Raw genomic sequence first — 21,410 nt, 5'->3', positions numbered from 1 at the left:
TTGGCTCTTTTAACAAGATTAAGTGTCCCTGCCCTCACTCTGCCTCCTCCTTTTTGCCTTTGACTACCCTTTTTGTACGCTAGCTGTTCCCAAATCCATCTACAGTTCTCACTGGGGGCAAAAGAGTCCGACAGCGAAGAGGAGAAACCAAGATTCAAAGAAACGTGAAGACTCCGAACAAGAAGAAATTGTACTGTACACATTTTGTGTCTAGCTCAGCTGATCAATCCTCTTGAAGACCAGTTGACTCAATGTTGGGCGGGGAGCGGGTTGAGGGGGGGTGGCTGACAGGGTCATTACTTCAGGTTGTCAGGTAAGATCCCAGGAGGAATTGGTGAAATAAAGGCTGTATGCGCAAAAACCCTAGTTGCCAGTGGTGGAGGAGAGGGCGCGCCCAGGTCCTCGCGGAGATGAGAACAGGAGAGAAACCCACAGGCAGCCGCACTGCCCACAGCTGCTGCGAAGCCAGTCTCCAGGTCTGCAATCACCCTTAGGGTCCAGAAACCCAGCCCGGCACCGGCGGCGCCTTTGACGGACAGCCACCTTCTACAATCACCTTCCAGTTCAGTATAAACACTCCCTATTCCTCCCGCCTATCGCTTCCCTCTCCAAGCCAATCAGAAGAACGGGCGGGATCGTACTTAGTCGGTTCCTTTTTTTTTTTTTTTTTTTTTTTTTTTTTTTTTTTTTTACAAAAAGGTTGCCTGTGCGTCGCGTTCCGGCTTGGAGAAAAACCACCTCCCAAGCAAGGGGAAGGTGGAGCCCCTTTGATGGGCAGGCAGTTCTACCAGTCAGGCACCCCAGCCACTCTAAGACCCGGCCGCTGAGGTGGGCGGGGCACGCGCGGGACCCGGCCAATGGCGGCGGGGCGGTGGAGGTTCAGCTGCGGTGGGTAGGGTTAGTGTGAGAGGTGCGGCGGGGGAGGTAATGATGATGGTGGCGGAGGAGGAAGGCGGGGGAGGGGGTGCTGGGCGCTGAGCGGCGGCTCTGGCAGGGTTTGGTAGGGTGGGGGACGGTCGCGGGGCGATCTGTCAGGGAGGGGGCGGGCGTGAGGGGCGCCGTCCGCCTGAGGGGCTGCAGATCCCGGCTCCCGCGAGCGCCGTGGCTGGCTTGGCTGTTCCATGTGGCTCCGGCGGGGATGGAGGACTCGGTGGCGGCGGCGGCGGCTGCTGCTGCGGCGGCGACGGAGGAGCGCCTCTGAGAAGGGAACGGGGCCAGACACAACCCGACAGCGGGATTAGAGGTGTGAGGAGGGGGCGGGAGTGGACGAGCGGCGGGGCCGGGGCTTGGGGTCCGGGCTGGGGTCTTCTGGTATCGCCTGGGTGACAGGGACCGCGGACGAGCCACCGCCTGCCTCCGCTGGGGGGCAGGGGTCTGGGCTCTGTGCGTGAGGAGACTGGGCTCCGGCGGACTGTTCCCCTGAGGATGGGGGAGGGAGGCACCGCACCCTGCACAGTCCACTTGCCCCGCTGGTCATTGCTTCACGCCCAGGCAGGAGTTTCCATTTCCCTCCGGTTGGCAGCGAAGGAGCCCAAGTGGCCTGGAGCCGGGACATTGCCCTCTCTCTGCCTGGAGATTTCCCTCCACTCCTCGTTTCCCATCCATTTCCTCCCTCCGACTGAAAAACAGCATTCCTCCTGGCTCCCTAATTTGTTCCAAGCACATATTGTCGGACTTGAGGCTATTAATTATCGGCTGAAAAACAAAGTTTATTAAAAATACTCCACTCCTCCCTCTGACTGGCGGTGGACATTAAACAGCATCCCTAGACTTTCCCGCTCTGCTCGCCCTTCTGTGATGCTAACGGGGAGGTAGGGCCCCGAGTTACCATCTCTCTGGATTGTTGTTGATGCTGACTACCTGATGTGTCGCTCCACGTCTTCGGTGTGAATTGTAATTTCTTCCTTGGTGTCTTGCATCCTTGATGTTACTGGCTTTTGAGGTCGGTGTTTTGTTTCATTGTTTAAAAGACATGCAGAGAACTGGGATGGTCTTTTGCAGCGTTATTTAACATGGGTGGTTAGTCACTTCTCATGATTCTCTCCTCATATTCTTTCTCTTTTTGTCTTTGTTTTGCTTTTCAGTCCTCCAGAATACACATATAGCCCCTGAGGTGGCATGGTGATGTCTCCATGAGGGAACCCCCTCCCACTCATCCTGTCACGTATATCATAGTGTTCTTGACTGGGCCATTCATCTAAGATGGAATTTACCCTGTGAAACAGGGAGAAGACTTATGGACCCCAAGCATCATTTCGAGTTGTAGTTGAGTTTTTAAAAGACATACATGCAAAGTTCGTTTGCTTTGGACCCTCTGCATTATTAAAGCTGCTGTATTGCTAACCCAGAACTGCTCCAGTGTCTTGACTGATCATCATGGCTTCAGTTTGGAAGAGACTGCAGCGTGTGGGAAAACATGCATCCAAGTTCCAGTTTGTGGCCTCCTACCAGGAGCTGATGGTTGAGTGTACGAAGAAATGGTAAGATGTATGTGGAGGTAGAGTTTGCTGTGCTGTGGCCTAAACTCTGGGTCTTCTGATAGTTTATTTACCTTTCTACAGTGCACTAATGTGTAGAAGCTGGGTGGGGTGCAGATAACTCTAACAAGTACTATGCTGTGCACAGTTGCAGCTAGTATCATCCCTGTGGATTTTAATTACTGCACTTCAGTATGGCTCAGAGGACTGTAACTGTGAGAGCACACTAAATACAGTACATTTGGTTTTGAGGTTATTCATCATTAGTGTTAAAATAACTTTGATTTTTGTAATTTTAAGGAGACAAAGAATGGCTACTGAAATATTGTGAGCATGTATGCATATGCTTTAATATAACATAGGCATATGACTGAATTGAGTTTTAATATAGAAGTCTATATTCTTGTGGGGTGATGGTAATCTTTTTTTTTTCTTGTTTTTTCATTTTTCCTTGCTTAGGATAAAGAATTTTTCATTATTTGATTAATGGACTGCCATCCACAAAACCTTAGAAATTCTTTTGTTAAATGCTTACTCAGGCAACTGTATTTTATTTTAATTGCCTAATGGGATACATTTCTTGGCCAGATTTAAGGAAGCAATTAGTAGTGCTGGTCTGTGATTGGCTTCTTTCCACTTGAGAAGAGTAAATATAGGGCTTTCTTTCCATTGCCCTGAATGATAAACAACAAAATTTTTTAATTTAGTGGGATAAAAAAGTTAATTTTAAGCAAATGGTCGTTTGGGCCTTGATTTACTGCAGTGATTAAGCAGTAATGGACTTAATTGCAAAATAAGCCCATTTCTTTGTCCACAAGGACTGTAATTCAGGTCTGTAATAACCTTTCTTTTTAACATCCTTTTTATTAGATTAAAAACATAGCTTGCTCTATTCTAGAACTCATAGCATATTTGAATATTTATTTGGAACTAGTTTCTGAATGCTTTTCTCTTCAACTTGTTAGGAATATTATTTTAAAATCAGTTTGAGAAATGCATGCACTCATTACCTACTTTATACCAGGTACTGTGGATTTAGAGTAGAATATGACATAATCCCTGTCCTCAAGGAGTGTACAGTCTAGTGTAAGAGTCACATGAATAAATTTACTGTGAGAGATGCGGTAGTATAAATATGTATGACATAACGATTTTAATCTGTCTTCATCCAGTTGAGTATCTTTGAGGACAGATTATTTAACTTCTCTGTGATTCAAATTTCCATAGCCATAAAGGTCATAATGGTGCCACTTCATAGGGAGGGTAATTGTGAAGATTAAATGAGTTAATACATGTAAAATGCTTGGAACAGTGTCAGGGACATAGTGCCTAATAGATGCCATTATTACATACAGAGGTAGCAGAGGGAAAAACAATCAGTTCTTTAAGGGTAGAGGATGAGTTGTTGGGATGGCTTCCTAGTATCTGAGCTGGGTTTTGAAAGATTCATAGTTGTCCAGGAAGCCAAGGGGGAAGAAGTGAAAGACATTCTAGACTGAAGCAACAACCTATGCAGAAGCATGGAGGCTTACCTAGCATGGGATGTGCTGGAAATTCAAGTAGTATAGTTTGATATTAATGGGGTTTAAAGTGTAGGATTGGGGGTCATGCAGTGAGATGTGAGGTTTGAGAGTCAGGCAGGACTGAAAGCATGTAAAGTTATGTGCTGTTAATAAATGATTTGGGGATTATTCTGTAGGTGATAGGAACATAGTGAAAGATTTTGAGCAGAAGAGACATTAGGTTTGCTATTGGAAAATCACCAGGACTACAATGTAGACTGAGGATCATAGTAAAAGGATGACTGGAAATAGCAATATTAGGGTAGCTGTTTTAATAAATAAGGGGAGACAAAAGGTTAGGACTAGGCAGTGGCAAAGGAATGGAAAGAATTAACTGGAGGAACACTTAGAACACAAAATGGGTAGGATTTGGTGGTCATTTCAATTGGGGATTTGAGCAAGATGGGGATGAGGGAGAAGAAAAGGTCTAGACTGACATCCAAGCTTTTGTGTTGGAAATGTGGATGTACTTATCCAAGTTGGAGAAGGTCCTGATTACAGGTGTTTCTTAACTTGGCAGTATACTGGGAGCATCAACTTTAAGATGGTTAAATTTTAATCTTTTCCTTAAGGGAAATAGAACATTATCATGTGATTCCTCAGTTAGAAAATCAGTTTCTTCCTCACAGTTTGCAGCCTTCCTGGAATTTTATTTCCCTTGAGCTTTCAAGTTATTAATTTTTAAATAACATTTTAAGTTATTGCTAATATGTCTAAAGGTAAAAGCTACAGTGAAAATTTAGCTTGATTACAGTTGAATAAATGGCTTGATTACTTTTAGGGATGGCCATTATGGTGTCCCTATTAAATCAGGTCTTACGATAGGATTTGGACTTAATACCAGAAGCATCTGTATGTTCTCCTGGAAGTATTGGGAGTATTAAGTACCCCCTAATACTTCTTGTATTGTCTGGTGGTACTAGAACTTACATGTAGAGCTTAATAGTAGAATTATTTATACCAGTTCTAGAACCACTAGAACTTAGATCAGGAACAAAAACGAGAATGTCTTTTTTTCATTTGAGAGAAGGACAGTATACCATGGAGGTCCTATTTGTCATCATTCCTTGATAGCCACATGAAGGGGCTGTAGCAAATTTAGAGATGATAGGGGTTTATACCCCCTACTCTTATTGTTGTCCCTATGTCATTTAATTATTAAATGATGTAGCTGTTGGCAAGTGTAAGACTGGCCTCTGGAGATGAGTTTGAAAGAGACTATACTGTCATTTCTCTGTTAGTTTACTTTCTGTTCTGTTCTTTTATCATCTGTAGGCTTTTAGATTTCTGAGAGAAGTCTTTACTGTATGAGTTCTCAAAGGCTTTACAGGTGTTTAAGGAAACTGTATGAAAGTTAGCAAGTTGGGGTTATGATGATAATTTAACTAGGTTGCAAATTAAATTCTGGTAAAAGCTCTCTAATATATGTCATGAATCATTATGTATGAATATGTATTATATTTTGCATGTATATATGAACATATTTTATCTTTGTATTTATATTTCTTCCATCTAATTCTTAGTTGTGGTGGAAGGACTAAAAATATTCCAAGCGCCATAAACTTTTCCTAAAAAGTCATGTATTTATTTTAGTTTCTTATTTTTCTATGTCGTGTAAGAATTCCTTTCCCTTATTTTAAAATATAATTTTAATTATAATTTATATTTTAAATAGGCAGTATAATCACATGGTTCAAAACTCTAGAGGTACAAAAAGGTGAATATATATCCCTGAAAGTAACTCTTCATTTTGTTCATTGTTTCACACATCTTTGCCAACCTTGTGACCTCAGGATTTGAAAAGTAAAAAAAGTAGCTTTTCTTAGTGTTTAAGTTTGTGACACTGGCCTGTTAGATAAAATATAAACTCTTTAATCTGATGTTCCAGGCTATGTGTAACTGATCCCAGCTTAGTTTTCCAATTAGACATTAGAAGACTACATGCACTTTAAGTGTTAATTTGAATTTATGAAAACCAAATTATATTAAGAAGTATTAATTTCAGAAATGCTTAAACAAGCATTTCTCTGTTGACCATGGAGTGATATAGAGATACATGAGCCTTGATGTAAATAATCTACTTTTGAAATAAATTTTACAAAGAACAGAAAAAAGCATTAATTAGAAACGAACTTGGTGTGTTTTGTGGGATATGGACTGTCATGAGTAAAAGTGGAAGCAGGGATACCAGCTAGTGGGCTACTGCAGTAATTCAAACAGAGTAGTAGGTGGTGAGAAATGGTCAGATGTATGTAGGTAACACACGTATACCCTCACACACACTCAGCACCACCACACTTTATTGAGGTATAATTTACACTTTTGCATATAGTAAAATGCATCCATTTTAAGTGTACAGTTCAGTGAGTTTTGACAATTTTGTGTACCCATGTAGCTGGATAGTAAATTTTTTAAAGATGTAGTTAACAGGACTTACTGATGGATTAGATGTGATGTAAAGTAAGAGACAGTCAATAATGACTACAGGTTTTTGACCTGAGCAACCAGGTGAATGTAATATTAATTGAAGGGATAGGGGAACACTTGGAGAGGAAGAGGTTTGGTATGAGGGAGAAATCAAGAATTTTGTTTGCTTTTCGTTTGATACATCCAGATGGAGATCTTAATTAAGCAGCTAATTATAAGAGTCTCAAACTCAGGGGAGAGAAGAGGCTGGATCATCTTAGTTTGTAAGTAGTATTTATAACTATGGGGCTATAGGAATTTTCCTATGCATTAATACAGATTGAGAAGAGGATTGAGGACTGAGCCTTGAGGCACTTCAGCATATAGAGGTGAGGAAGGAGAGGAGGAGCCAACAAAGGAGACAGGAAACAAGCAATAGTGAGATAGGAAAATTAGGAGAGCGTGTTTTCTAAGAAACCAAGTGCAAAAAGTGTATTAAGGGAGCATTTGGCTGTGTCAAATACTGTTGAGAGGCTGAGCAAGGTGACCATTGGATTTGGCAAGGTGGAAAGAACTGATGATTTTGAGGAACGGTTCAGTGGAGTGGTGGAGATGAAGGCTTGATTAAGTTGGCTTAGAGGAAAGGAAGTGGTTACAGTGAGTACAGATGATTTTCTTGGAGTATTTTGCTACAAACCAGAGAACTAGGTAATACCTGGAGAGAGACAAGGGTTCAAGGTATATTTTTTGCTTGGCAGATACTGCAACATGTGTAAATGCTGATGGAAATGATTGGTAGAGAAGGAAAAATGGATGATGTGGTGGGAGAGGAGGTAACCTTAGAGAGAAAAGTCTTTGAGTAAGAGAAAGAGACAAGGATCCAGAACCCAAGTGGAAAGGTTGAACTTAGGTAGAAGCTGGCACCATTCATTGTTACAAGGGGAGAAGCAGGATACATGGGTAGAGAAGCAGATAGGTTGGTAGATTTGGTTGGGGAGGATGTGGATATTCTGTTTTCTCAGGGAAATAATATAAGAAATCATCTGCTGGGAGGGAGGTGACAGAGTTGTTGAAGGACTGAGGAGATGAGGTATGAAGTTGTCAAAGTGAGAATGAATTGACTAGGGAAATGTAGGGGTATTGCTGGGTTGTAGTGATGACCTTTTGAACTTTGTGATTATAAATTTTAAGTGAATGCAACCAGCAATTTTTTAATCCAACTATGTTCAGTGCTTGGGTGCAGGCATAGAATAGGTAGAGTTGGATTTGACCAGGATTAGATTTTGTCAGGAATGTATAACTGACGGGAAGAGGACAGGGAAACTGAGAGCAAATGTGCAGGAGTGGTTTTAGTGATGAACCATGGAATATAAGCTGGATAAGGAGAAAAGTAAGTATGTGAAAGATGGGATAGTCAGTGAAAACATGAAAAGGATAATGATTGAAAGATTTTAAAGAGGTTGAAGAATTGTTGGGGTTGGGAGCCGGAAAGATGGGAGGTGGAGGAGTATGAGATGCTTGATTTTGAAGGATGTGGTTAATGTTAATGACAAGATACTGGTGGTGTCCTTGGATCACATGTGCATATCTGTTACAAAAATGAGCACATATCCCAATACATTTTCCATATACTGCATACATGAAATATGAGTATACTTTAATTTCCTTTAATAAAATAAATACATTTAAAATAAATAAATTTAAGTAGAATTTCTTGCTGTGTTTGAGTAGATAATCTTTTGCACCTTCCAGCTATTCCTATTCCTTGTTAGAGACTATAGCTATTAGTATATGACCATGACAGTTGGTGACTGAGGTGAAATAGAGTAAAAGATTTTTGGGTATGAAGAGGGTGGTCAAGGAATTTAGAGGCCAATGTGCAGGCAGATTATTTGTGTGGCTCTTGTAGTTGCCAAGAATAATGGGAGGAGAAACATTTAAGACAGGGAGTCAGGTGCTAAACTTATTATTATTATTATTATTTTTTGAGACAGAGTCACACTCTGTTGCCCAGGGTGGAGTGCAGTGGCTCATTGCAACCTCTGCCTCCTGGGTTCAGGTGATTCTCATGCCTCAGCCTCCCAGGTAGCTGGGATTACCGGCATGTACCACCATGTCTGGCTAGTTTTTTTGTATTTTTAGTAGAGACAGGGTTTTGCTCTGTTGGCCAGGCTGGTCTCAAACTCCTGTCCTCAAATGATCTGCCCACCTTAGCCTCCCAAAGCGCTGGGATTACAGGTGTGAGCCACGGCACCTGGCCTGGTGCTAAAATCTTTAATGTATGAGGGGAGAGATGGAGCAGAAGGTTAGAAGACTGCAAAAGGGAGAGGTAAGGTAAGAAAGGTATTGTTCCCTAATTCAAGGCTTGCTTCTAGAGAGGTTAGTTTGCAATACTTTCTATGTTGCAAGTTATGTGAATCTTGAACATCTTATTCCTTGAAACAAAACAGCGCAGTCTTCTTTTCTATATTGTAAGTTGTCAAAGGCATATGATTTTAGCAAATACTAAATTGATGTGTTACTTATTTGTAATTTCATGGTAGTATCTTATGAACTGATTTTTAAAAAAATCGTTAATTGTTACATATGGTGTTTTATCCAGATTTTAAGTCTTTATTCTATGTGAAGAGCAGTTTTACAAAATTCAATTGTGGTGGACTCTTTAAGGAATATAGTGGAGCCACTTAAAGCCATAATTAGATATTTCTGTGCTTACATCATGATTATGTCTACACATGACTCAAAATGTGCCTCTAGATCAAGAATTGGCAAACTCTGGCCTGATCCAAACTGGCTCTTTTGTTCTCTAAAAAAACAGAACAAACTTTTTCTGTAACTCTTCACACTTTGGGAGGGGCCGAGGTGGGAGGATCCCTTGAACTCAGGGAACAGGAGTTCAAGACCAGCCTGGGCAACATGGTGAGACCCTATCTCTTAAGAAAAAAAAAAAAAAAGAAAGAGAAAGGTTGCTGACTTCTGCTTTAAGTCATGGGAGTTACTTGCAGCTAGTGTTTAGGAAATACAAGAGTCTAGCACCTTTCTGTTTTCTCTGTGCTCAGGCTCTAAACTATTAGTTTAGTCTTATTCTACTCAAACTACATAAGCAATGGAGGAGAGATCATTGTGCATGTTTCCCAGCCTTATAGAAAGAAACTTTAGAACAGCTTCTGACAACATTGAGGTCTGTGTATGTGTAAAATATACATTTTCTGGCTGTGTGACCATGGACGAATTATCTCTTAGTACCTCTTCTGTAGTGGAGATGATAATAACACTACTTCCAGCATAGAGTTGTTTTGAGGATTAAGTAAGATAATACCTGTAATAAAGGGGTTAGAACAGTGTCTGACAGAGTAAGCACCCAGTAAATTTTGCCCATTGTTGTTATTATTTTTTATCTGATAAATAAGCAATGAGTGATGAAGAGAACTATCTAAAGAGAAAGGTTAGAGTAGGTGGGAAGAAGATTGTAAATATAACCTGACCTTTTAAGAGTGTTAGAGAAAGATGAACTGGCATAGGTTAGAGTGACCAGGGAGGTAGGAGTAAACCAGGAATGTTCTAGCAGAAGTACAGTGCTGAAATGAGCTAAGTTTTGACGGTACTTTGACTTTTGGGGAGAGGAACTACATATTTTTGCTTCTAAAGCAAAATCAATTGCTATGGTTTTATAACTTTATTTCCTTTTTATAATAATTTCAAGCAAATGTAGAGCTAAGAAAACTAACTTAATTCCTCCAAAGCAGAATTAATTTGCTAGCGTTTGTGTATGCATGTTTGTATATGTCCTGTAGTGTTTGTGTCTGTGTGTTTGTATGTGTCCTGTAGTGATGTTTTATGATATTTATGATGTATTTTTTTTCTTTTTTTTTTTTTTTTGAGGCAGAGTCTTGCTCTGTCACCCAGGCTGGAGTGCAGCGGCACAATCTTGGCACACTGCAGCCTCTACCTCCCGGGTTCAAGCAATTCTCCTGCCTTGGCCTCCCGAGTAGCTGGGACTATAGGTGTGTGCCACCATGCCCAGCTAATTTTTTGTATTTTTAGCAGGGACAAGGTTTCACCGTGTTAGCCAGGATGGTCTTGATCTCCTGACCTCGTGATCTGCCCGCTTCGGCCTCACACTGGGATTACAGGTGTGAGCCACCGTGCCCAGCCGAGTCACCATGCCAAGCCATTTTATGATGTATTTCTTTTCCTTTCTTCTTTTTTTTTTTTTTTGATATTTTAAAAATATATTATTTCTGAATTTTAAAGAGTCTTGTCGCTACCTGGAATAAAGATTATATTTTCCAGATTTCCTTGCACTTGGCGTGGCCATGTGATTAAATTCTAGTCAATGGAATATGAGGGGAATTGATGTGTACAACTTCCAGTTAGAGTCTTTGAAAGGAATGAGCCTGACTTCCTCTTATCTTGACCCATTCTTGATAACTGAGATATGGACCCAGGAAGAATGGTGATTTTCAACTATGTGAATGAGATCAACAACAGGGAGATGATGGGTAACAAGACTGAAGAAAGTCAGGGTCCCAATATCATCAGGTTGCTTCCAGCCATAATACTTCTGAGCTGCCTACTTAGACTTTTTTTAGGAGAAACATTTTCTATCTTATTCAGCTACTGTATTTTTGGATGTCTTTGTTGCAACAAACTAATCTTTACCCTAGCTAATACATGTTGTGCTTAATTAACCCTATTATCGCTAAGATAAAGTCAAAATTTCACATCTTGGAGTAAGAGAACATCTTGCTCTGCACCCTATTTATCACTCTAGCTTCTCTCATCATTCTCCTACTCCTACTTTTTCATTCTGAATTACCCTGAATTCATCATAAATGCATGGCTTCTTTCAGATCTTGGCCTTTGAATGTGATCTTCTTGCCCCACCCATTCCTATCTCCTCTACTTCCATAATTTTCTGGCTCTCCTACCCCCTGCCGCCCCAACCCGGGAACCTCCCAGGCTTCTTCCCAAAGCATTTCTGAGAGGAGGTGTTATTGATTTTGGACAATTCTAAGGCTTCAATCCCCTTTTCCTATGCAACTCCCCCACCCAGCAGAATCCATGATTCCCCGCTAATCTTAGGACCTATGAAACAGGTAAGGTCTATTTTGTAGATTCTAAGAGCTGGATAATTTTTTAAGGTGTAGAGAAGCATCTTTGCTGGAGGTTCTTCTTTGTGTCTCTTATGGTCATCTTCATTTGAAAGCTATGCTACTGAGTCCACATTCCTTTGAGGGCAGATTGGCTTTCCAAATAGATTGGTATCATATGAACTGTTTTTTTCCTCAGCTAATAATGGCAATACAGATGTGTCTCAAGCAGGTACTTAGTTTGCAAAGAAAAATAAATTCATTTATACTTTACTATCATCTTCAGCTATAAAGTGTATTGTCAATAAATTTCATTGCCACGAAGTTGATGCAGTTGTCTTCCACTGGTTCAGCAGCCATCTTTATTCCTGCAATAAATAGTTTCTTGCGAGAGGAAGCAATTTGGAAGGTCTGAGGTCCCTTTCCTCTTCCTGAGGCCCTTTGCTCCCCTGGCGACTGCCTGGACAGGCAGCAAGGAGTTGTTTCCCAGTGCTTTTTGCGCTCCTGGCTGCCGACTCTGGCTGCTAAAGTGTCTGCCACCTGCTACAATTTATGGTGTTTTTCTATGTGATGGTTGTTCATTTCTTTTTTCATTATCTTTTGTAGCCACCGGGGTCTCACTATGTTGTCCAGGCTAGTCTTGAACTTCTGGCCTCAAGCGACCCTCCTGCCTTGGCCCCTCAAAAGTGCTGGGATTACAGGTGTAAGCCACCATGGCCAGGGCCAGTTTTTCCTTAAAAATTTTTTTTCCTGTCATGATTTTAAAGAAATGAACCCAGGATCTTTTTGTAGTGTGTGATTGTCATACATTATTTTGGTATAAAATCTTGATTTACATACTTTAAAAGTTGATTTCTAAAATGAAATTTTAAGGGATTATGTGAGGAGGTTCTGTTCTTATGATTTAGTTTAGTTTCACATGAGTTTTGCAGTTAAAATGCCCAGGGAACTTAAAATTAGGCATTTCTAGAAATGTGCTATTGATGCGTCAAATGTGTTTGTTCTGATTTTTTGGGAGATTTCAACAAAAGAGCCATTGAACTTGTTCACTGCATGATATAAAAATAGTTCAGGAAAAATTGCATAAAGCATTTTGATTACTCAATATGGATGTTCATATTCTACATTAGGACGTTTGCGTATTTGTTCAAAGGAGTGGAACTGAGTTTGAAACAGAGGCAGTGAACTTACTGCAGGATGTCGTTGTACCTGGTATTTGTCTCATGTATCACTGTTAAAGTGATATTTTTAGGCAGCTTTGCTAAAAGGCACCTACTGATTTTCTTTAGTAAGTTTGGTTTATTAAAAAATTTCCTGGTTTTATTAATCTGGGTATTGTTATTTTGAAAACAGTTTTAATACAGTTTTTTTTCTTTTAAACCTGTAAAATTACCTTTAATTTAAAAAAAATCACTTTAAAATTTGATACCCCGCCTATGTCCAAAAGAGTTTGTCAGCCTAAGAATTTAAAATAATACCATGTTGACTGATTTAGGGATATAAATAGAATGATGGTCTTACAGGAGCAGAGAGCACATATTACTAGGCACTTGAGAGGAGTTAGTTGCTGCTATTGGAGACTGGATTTGGTTCTGAGTTTATTGGCAGCCAAGGCAAAAAGGGATGCACATTGGCTCTTGTAATAGTCCTCCTGGCTAAAGAAAGTATATACATTTCTTTGCAGACTTTTCTTAGACCTTAATCCAAAGAGGATTTTTATTATGAAAATAAAATATGACATTGGATAAAATCTCCAACTACAAAAGACTCAGAACCATTGTTAAATTAGATAATGTTTATGTTGACCCTTCATGAAGACTTTTTATGAGAGAATATGGCTGAGGAACCTAGTTTTCTGATCATCTAATTTAAACTGAGAGTACCACTCGGGAAATTTAGAAGAATGGAAATTTAACATGAATCATTTAGTTTTGTGCTGTCTAGTACAGAGGGAACTAACTATATGTGGCTATTTACATCTAAATTTAAATCAATTTAAATTAAATGCAAAATTCAGTTCTTCAGTTACAGTAGCCACATTTCAAATGCTCACTAGCCACATGTGGCTAGGGGCCACCGTGTTGGATAGTGCAAATATGGAACATGTTCATCACCACAAAAAGTTTTACTGGACAGTGCTGATTTAGCCATTGCCTCCCAAATTGACTATCTTTAGAATTGCTGGGGTGCTTTGCAAATATGGAGATTTCCATATCCCCTAGGAGGTCCTGATTCTGTAGGTCTGTGATAGTGATGGCAAATCTGTTATTTTAGAAGTTACCCAATTGCTGAAGAGTATCAAATTAGGTCTTAGAACTACCATATTTGTTTCTTTCTTAAAAATCCGTCTGAACAAAGCTTTGGCAGGTGCTGGATGACAGTTCTATTGGTACTCCAAAAATGTTTATTGACTTGAAATGTTGAGTTGAATTTTCTTACAGTGGTTCAGCTAATTTGTGATTTTCTTTCTGATTAAAAGTGAGAGCATTGTATTTTAGCTATGCCATTTTAGCTGTCAAAATTAACAAACATTTGAACAGGTTCATTCATTCATTTAAAGACAAGACTGGTTTGTTCTCTTCTATATAAGCAAAGAATGTTGAGAGACAGCTACTCTGACTGTTGAGGTAGAATTTTTTTTTTTTTTGAGATAGAGTCTTACTCCCATCATCCAGGCTGGAGTGTAGTGGTGCAGTCTCGGTTCCTGGGCTCAAGTGTCGCTCATCTCAGCCTCCTGAGTAGCTGGTACTACGGATGTGTGTCACCACGCCCAGCTAATTTTTTGTATTTTTTGTAGAGGCGAAGTTTCGCTGTGTTGCCCAGGCTGGTCTTGAACGCAGGGCTCAAATGATCCACCTGCCTTGGACTCCAGAGTGCTAGGATTACAGGCGTGAGCCACTGTGCCGACCAGAATAATTTTTTTTTTTTTTCAGAAAAGTTTTGAAACTTCTTAAGTACTTGCCCTATAATTGTACTTCTAGACAACATCACTAGTAGATCTGCTTTTTTTTTTTTTCTCTGAAGCATGTCTTAATTCTCACATTGATTTTTCTATCCCCTTGCCTTGTTTCCATCCTTTGCTGTCTTTTGCCAAGGGCCATGATTCACAAACTGTGCCAAGGAGCCCAGAGGCACTGCAGAGAACTCACAAGGGAGCCAAGAGATGTTTAACAATTTTGAAGGAAACATAGCAGCATCTGTTGGAAACTACACAAAGTATAGTTGGTCTTCTGTATTTATGGGTTCTGCATCTATGGATTCAACCAACTGTGGATTGAAAATATTTGAAAAACAGAATTGTATCAAACATGTACAGAGTTGTTTTGGTCATTACTCTCTAAACAGTACAGTATAACAATGTTTACATAGCATTTACATTGTATTCGATATTATAAGTAATTTAGAGATGACTTTAAAGTATACAGGAGGATGTCCATAGGTTATATGCAAATATTGTGCCATTTTATGTCAGGGACTTGAGCATCCTCAGATTTTGGTATCCTCAGGAGGTCCTGGAACCAATCCTCCACTAATACTAACGGAAGACTATACTAGCTTGAGGTAGTTCAGTTTCAAAATTAGATTGCTACATTCTTTTCAGTGATCCCACAGTTTTACAAAGCTGGGCTTTTGGCAGTTGCTATGACAAAAAGCAGATATCACATGAAAATCTGTGTGGAACAGGAAATTAGGGAGGCAGTGTCCATTCTCATTCTCAAGTTTGAGATTAGATTGTCAAGTGTCCAAAACAGGTGCTAAGTTTTTAGGACATACATCCTTCTTAAGTTGTTTGGACCTGACTACTTAATAAACAAAATGGTTAGGTATTTCTTTTGGCTTGGGGGTGAGGGAGTCTGAAAAAATTACACATTAAGGGCCTTGTCAACCCAGAAAGTTTGGGAACCTCTAGTGTAGGCTTTTGTGATAGCACTTAATGCTTTCCTAGCCTCTTTGGTCTCCCCTTTGCCTATATTACTGCCATAGTTGTCCTTCTAAAATTAGCCTTCCTTTAAATATATCCTTATTCTATTTTACTAGTCTTCTTCCAACCATTTCCCTTAAGATTCTGAAATCTTGTTTTTACTACATGCAGATAGTTTCTCTCAAATTTTATCTCTTATTCTTCTCTTTCCCCTCCAAAATCATTAAATGCGGAAAGCTGTGTAGTAAAACCATATCTCAAAGTAACTTAATTGAAATTGGATTTATTTATGCAATAAGTGGGTCTAGATATCAAGTTTAATGGTTCAGCTTTAATTTGAAGAGTACTCTAATTTGCAAAATTACTTTTAAAAATTGGCTAATTCATTTATTTTGAAACTTTTTATGGAAGTAATTTTAGGCTTACAGAAGAGTTGCAAAGATAGTATAGAGTAGGGGTATAGAGCAGGGGTATCCAATCTTTTGGTTTCCCTGGACCACACTGGAAGAACTGTCTTATAAAATATAAAATACACTAACACTAATGATAGTTGATGAGCTTTTTTTTTTTTTTTTTTTTTTTTGAGACGGAGTCTCACTCTGTCTCCCAGGCTGGAGTGCAGTGGGGAGATCTCAGCTCACTGCAAGCTCCACCTCCCGGCTTCATGTCATTTTCCTGGCTCAGCCTCCGGAGTAGCTGGGACTACAGGCGCCCGCCACCTCGCCCGGCTAATTTTTTTGAAGTTTTTAGGAGAGACAGGGTTTCACCATGTTAGCCAGGATGGTCTCGATCTCCTGACCTCGTGATCCACCTGCCTCGGCCTCCCAAAGTGCTGGGATTACAGGCGTGAGCCACCGTGCCCGGCCGATAGTTGATGAGCTTTAAAAAAGGCAGGAGAATGGCGTGAACCCAGGAGGCGGCGGAGCTTGCGGTGAGCGGAGATCGCGCCACTGCACTCCAGCCTGCGCGACAGAGCGAGATTCCGTCTTAAAATAAATAAATACATAAATAACAATAAAAAGTCCCTGCATAAATAATGCTTTAAGAAAGTTTGTGATTTTGTGTTGGGCCGCAGGTTGGACAAACTTGGTGTGGAGAATTCTTATATATCACATCACCCAGCTTTTTTGGGTAAAATTTGAATAAATAAATTTACCATTGTCATTTATCAAAACTAAGATTAATGTTAGTATAATATTATTAGGCAAGCTATAGACTTTATTAGATTTCACCAGTTTTCTCACTAATATCCTTTTTCTGTCCAAGGATGTAATCCAGGATACCACATTGCATTAGTTGTCACATTTCCTCTAATCTGTAAGTTTTTAGTCTTTTTTTGTTTTTCATGACCTTGTTAGGTTTGCCAAGTGCTGGTTAGGTTATTTTGTAGAATGTCCTTCAAACTGGGTTTGTTTGATGTTTTTTTTTTTTTTTGAGACGGAGTCTTGCTGTGTCACCCAGGCTGGAGTGCAATGGCCAGATCTCGGCTCACTGCAAGCTCCGCCTCCCGGGTTCACGCCATTCTCCTGCCTCAGCCTCCCGAGTAGCTGGGACTACAGACACCCGCCACCTCGCCCGGCTAGTTTTTTTTTTTTTTTTTTTTTTTTTTTTTTGTATTTTTTAGTAGAGACGGGGTTTCACCGTGTTAGCCAGGATGGTCTCGATCTCCTGACCTCGTGATCCGCCCGTCTCGGCCTCCCAAAGTGCTGGGATTACAGGCTTGAGCCACGGCGCCTGGCCTGTTTGATGTTTTTTTAATCATTAGACTGAGGTGATGGAATTTTGGTAAGATACCACAGAGGTAAAGTACCTCCAGCCCCTGTCACATAATATCATATATCGCATGATATCAACATGACTTAATATTTACCTTGATCACTTAGTCTGTGGAGTTTCTCCACTATAAAGTTACTATTTTACCCTTTCATATTTTATGCATTAGAAACCAGTTTCTAAATCCAATATACACTCAGGGAGGAGAATTAAGTTTCATCTCCTGGAAGGGGAAATATCAAAGAATTTGAACATATGTTACAACTACCGTAGAACTAATAAATATTGGGGGGAAGATATTTTGAAGTTATGTAACTGTCCTATTTCTCTTTAAAGTTTTCGCCACCAATTTAAAATTCATCAGTAGATTTTGCTTGTAGCGATTGCTGCTGTGTCCTAATGATAATTTTCTGTTTCCTTTATTCCTTCTACATTTGTTTTTGAAATTTTTCTGTGAGCAAGGTTTGTCCTTTATTCCTCATTTATTTATTCAGTTACTTATTCATATCAGTGTGTACTTAATGGTTATTTATAAAACAACCTTGTGATATCATTACTGCCTTTTGTACAGAGGCTCTGACAGGGAGGTACATTGTTTTTAAAAAATAACCCTTTCTATTTTTAAAAAGAACCTTTATTTTGAAATAATTTAAGATGTAGAGAAAAGTTGCAAACACAATACAAATAATTCACATATACATATCCCCTCAGTTCCCCAAGTGGCAACATTTTACCGTGTTTGCTTTATCAGTCTCTCTTAAGCTATTTTGTATGTAATTTTTTTCTTAACATTTAAGAGTAGGTTGTACCATAGTGCCCCTTTACCCATAAACACTTCAGTACGTATTTCTTAAAAATAGGGAATTTTTTTTTTATTTTTTATTTTTTTTTTTTGAGACAGAGTCTCACTCTGTTGCTCAGGCTGGAGTGCAGTGGCGTCTGATCTCGGCTCACTGCAACCTCCGCCTCCTGGGTTCAAGCGATTCTCCTGCCTCAGCCTCCTGAGTAGCTGGAACTACAGGTGCTTACCACCACACCTGGCTAATTTTTTGTATTTTTAGTAGAGATGGCGTTTTGCTGTGTTAGCCAGGATGGTCTCGATCTCCTGACCTTGTGATCCACCTGCCTCGGCCTACCAAAATGGTGGGATTACAGGCATGAGCCACCATGCCCTGCAAAAATAGGGATTTTTTTTTTTTTAAACATAACCACAGTTTAATTTGTCAAAATCAGGAAATTTACATTTGTATGTAATGCTGTTACTTAATCTATAAGCCTAATTCAGATTTCTCCAATTAACCCAAGAATTCTGTTTATAACAAAAGAAGAATTTTTTCCTCCCTAGGCCAGGATCTAATCCAGGACCATATGTTACATTTAGTTGTCACATCTCTTTAATCTCCTTTAACCTGGTAGAATTCCTTAGTCTTTGTTTTGACACTTGACACTTCTTAAGTGTCAGTTCACCTTGACACTTTTGAAGAATGTTCCTCAATTTGTGTTTGTCTGATATTTACTCATGATTAGGTTCAGGTTATGAATACTTTGCAGTAATACCAAAGTGAAGCTGTGTATTCTCTGCATCAGGAGTCACATGATATTGATTGTGCTGTGCTTCAGGAGAACTGTTGTTATGATTTCAGTTCTTTTGCATTGGCTGAGGTATTTTATGTCCAATTATGTGGTTGATTTTAGAGTATATGCCATGTGGTGATGAGAAGAATGTATATTCTGTTGTTTTTGGATGGAGAGTTCTGTAGATGTCTATGAGGTCCGTTTGATCCAGTGCTGGGTTCAGGTCCTCAATATCTTTGTTAATTTTCTGCCTCAGTGATCTGTCTAATACTGTCAGTGAGGTGTTGAAGTCTTCCATAAGTCTCTTTGAAGGTCTGTAAGAAGTTGCTTTATGAATTGGGGTGCTCCTGTCTTGGATGCACATATATTTAGGATAATTAGTTCTTCTTGTTGAACCCTTTATCATTATGTCATGCCCTTCTTTGTCTTATTTAATCTTTGTGATTTAAAGTCTGTTTTGTCTGAAATTAGGATTGCAACTTTTGCTTTTTTCTGTTTTCCATTAGCCTTGTAGATATTTCTCCATCCCTTTATTTTGAGCCTATGGGTGTCATTGCATGTGAGGTGGGTCTCTTGAAGACAGCATACCAATGAGTCTTGGTTCTTTAGGCAGCTTTCCACTCTTTGCCTTTTAATTGGGGTGTTTAGCCCATTTACTTTCAAGGTTAATATTGATATGTTTGGATTTGATCCTGTCATCATGATGTTAGCTGGTTATTATGCAAACTTGTGTGGTTGCTTTATAGTGTCACTGGCCTGTGTACTTAAGTGTGTTTTTGTAGTGGCTGGAAACAGTCTTTCCTTTCCATGTATAGTGTTTCCTTTAGGAGCTCTTGTAAGGCAGATCTGGTGATAATTAATTCCCTCAGCACTTCCTTATGTGAAAAGGATTTTATTTATCCTGTGCTTATGAAGATAAGTTTGGTGAGATACTAAATTCTGGGTTGGAATTTCTTTTCTTTAAGAATGTTGAATACAGGCTCTCAGTCTCTTCTGACTTGTAAGGTTTCTTCTGCTGAGAGGTCCACTGTTAGTCTGATGGACTTCTCTTTGTAGATGACCTGACCTTTCTAGCATTTTTTCTTTCACTTCAACCTTGGGGAATCTGATTATGATGTGTCTTGAGGATTATCTTCATGTGAAGTATCTTACTAGGGTTCTCTGTGTTTCCTGAATTTGAATGTTGGCCTCTCTAGCTAGGTTGGGGAAGTTCTCTTGGATGGTACCCTGAAATATGTTTTCCGAGTTGCTTACACTCTCCCCATCTCTTTCAGGGATACCAGTGAGTCATAGATTTGGTCTCTTTACATAATCCCATATTTCTCGGAGGTTTTATTTGTTCCTTTTCATTCTTTTTTGTATATTCTTGTCTGACTGTCTTATTTCAGAAAGCAGTCTTCAAGCTCTGAAATTCTTTCCTCCACTTGGTCTGTTCTGCTATTCTTGAGATTGCATTATGAAATTCTTGTAGTGTGTTTTTCAGCTCTGTCAGATTGGTTACATTCTTTTCTATACTGGTTATTTTGTCTTGTCAGCTCCTGCATTGTTTTATTGTGATTCTTAGCTTCCTTGGATTGGGTTTTAGTGTACTGCATCTCAATGATCCTTGTTCCTGTCCATATACTGAATTCTATTTCTGTCACTTCACCCATCTTGGCTTAATTTAGAATGCTTGCAGGAGAGGTGATGCAGTTGTTTGGAGGAAGGAAGGCATTCTGGCTTTTTGAATTGTCAGAGTTCTTTTGTTGGTCCTTTTTCATCTTTATGGGCTGATGTTTCTTCAATCTTTGAAGTTGCTCACCTTTGGTTAGTTTTTTTTTTTTCTTTTATCCTATTTGATGGCCTAGAGGAGGTGTCCCCAACCCCTGGGCCATGGACTGGAACCAGTCTATGGCCTGTTGGGAACTGGGCTGCACAGCAGGAGGTGAGTAGTGGGCAGGCAGGCGAGTGAGCCTTACTACCTGAACTCTGCCTTCTGTCAGATCAGTGGTGGCATTAGATTCTCACAGGAGCACAAATGCTATTGTGAACTGCTCATGCAAGGTGAGCTGCTCATGCAAGGGATGTAACTTGCATGCTCCTTATGAGAATCAAATGCCTTCTCCCACCTTGTGTGGAAAAATTGTCTTCCATGAAATTGGTTCCTGGTGCCATAAAGATTGGGGACTGCTGACCTAGAGGGCTCAATTGTGGTATCAGGTGGATTCAGCCAACTGACTTCATTTCTGGAAGATTTTAGGGGGCCAGTGCTCAGTTCCCAACTCCTGGACTGTGTGCTTTAACTGTGGGGGACTTTGATCAGCCCTGACTTTGTTCTCTGGCTCCTCGGGGTTAGGAATCCACTGTGCTGCGTGGCGGTGGGGGCGCTCCAAGGTGCTGGGTGGTGTTGGCCAAAGTGTTTTGTAGTGTGGTGACAGTGATACCCATCCTCATTTTCTTGTGCCTTATTTGCATGTGCCTCATTTGCATATGCCAGCAGCAGCAGCTGTGGCAGTGTGGTGGAGTGTATGCTCGTTGGTTGCGGCAGTGTGCTAGTGGGTCCTGGGGTGCCTACCTCCAAGCCCGTGTTCACCTCAGTGTCAAGAGGCAACCCATTGGTGGG

At 40.2% G+C, this 21,410-nt stretch overlaps 1 protein-coding gene across 25 annotated transcripts in view; it reads left to right on the top strand.

Moving 5' to 3' along the window:
* Positions 1 to 720: 720 nt before the first annotated feature.
* Positions 721 to 21,410, top strand: part of EHBP1 (EH domain binding protein 1) — a 330,801-nt gene continuing 310,111 nt past the window's right edge. For 8 of the 25 annotated variants that reach the window (XM_045369207.2, XM_074011672.1, XM_005575769.4 and 5 more), the window contains exons 1-2: positions 901 to 1,243; positions 2,085 to 2,480. In XM_045369207.2, coding sequence (XP_045225142.1) covers positions 2,377 to 2,480 — 104 coding nt within the window. In that variant the 5' untranslated portion in view covers positions 901 to 1,243; positions 2,085 to 2,376. The other 17 variants (XM_074011678.1, XM_074011675.1, XM_045369206.2 and 14 more) reach the window with 4 other exon arrangements.

This window comes from Macaca fascicularis, chromosome 13 (genome assembly GCF_037993035.2).
Source record: "Macaca fascicularis isolate 582-1 chromosome 13, T2T-MFA8v1.1".
Lineage (NCBI taxonomy): Eukaryota > Metazoa > Chordata > Mammalia > Primates > Cercopithecidae > Macaca > Macaca fascicularis.
The sequence above is the reverse complement of the archived record's forward strand: the minus strand, read 5'-3'. Positions and strand labels throughout refer to the sequence as shown.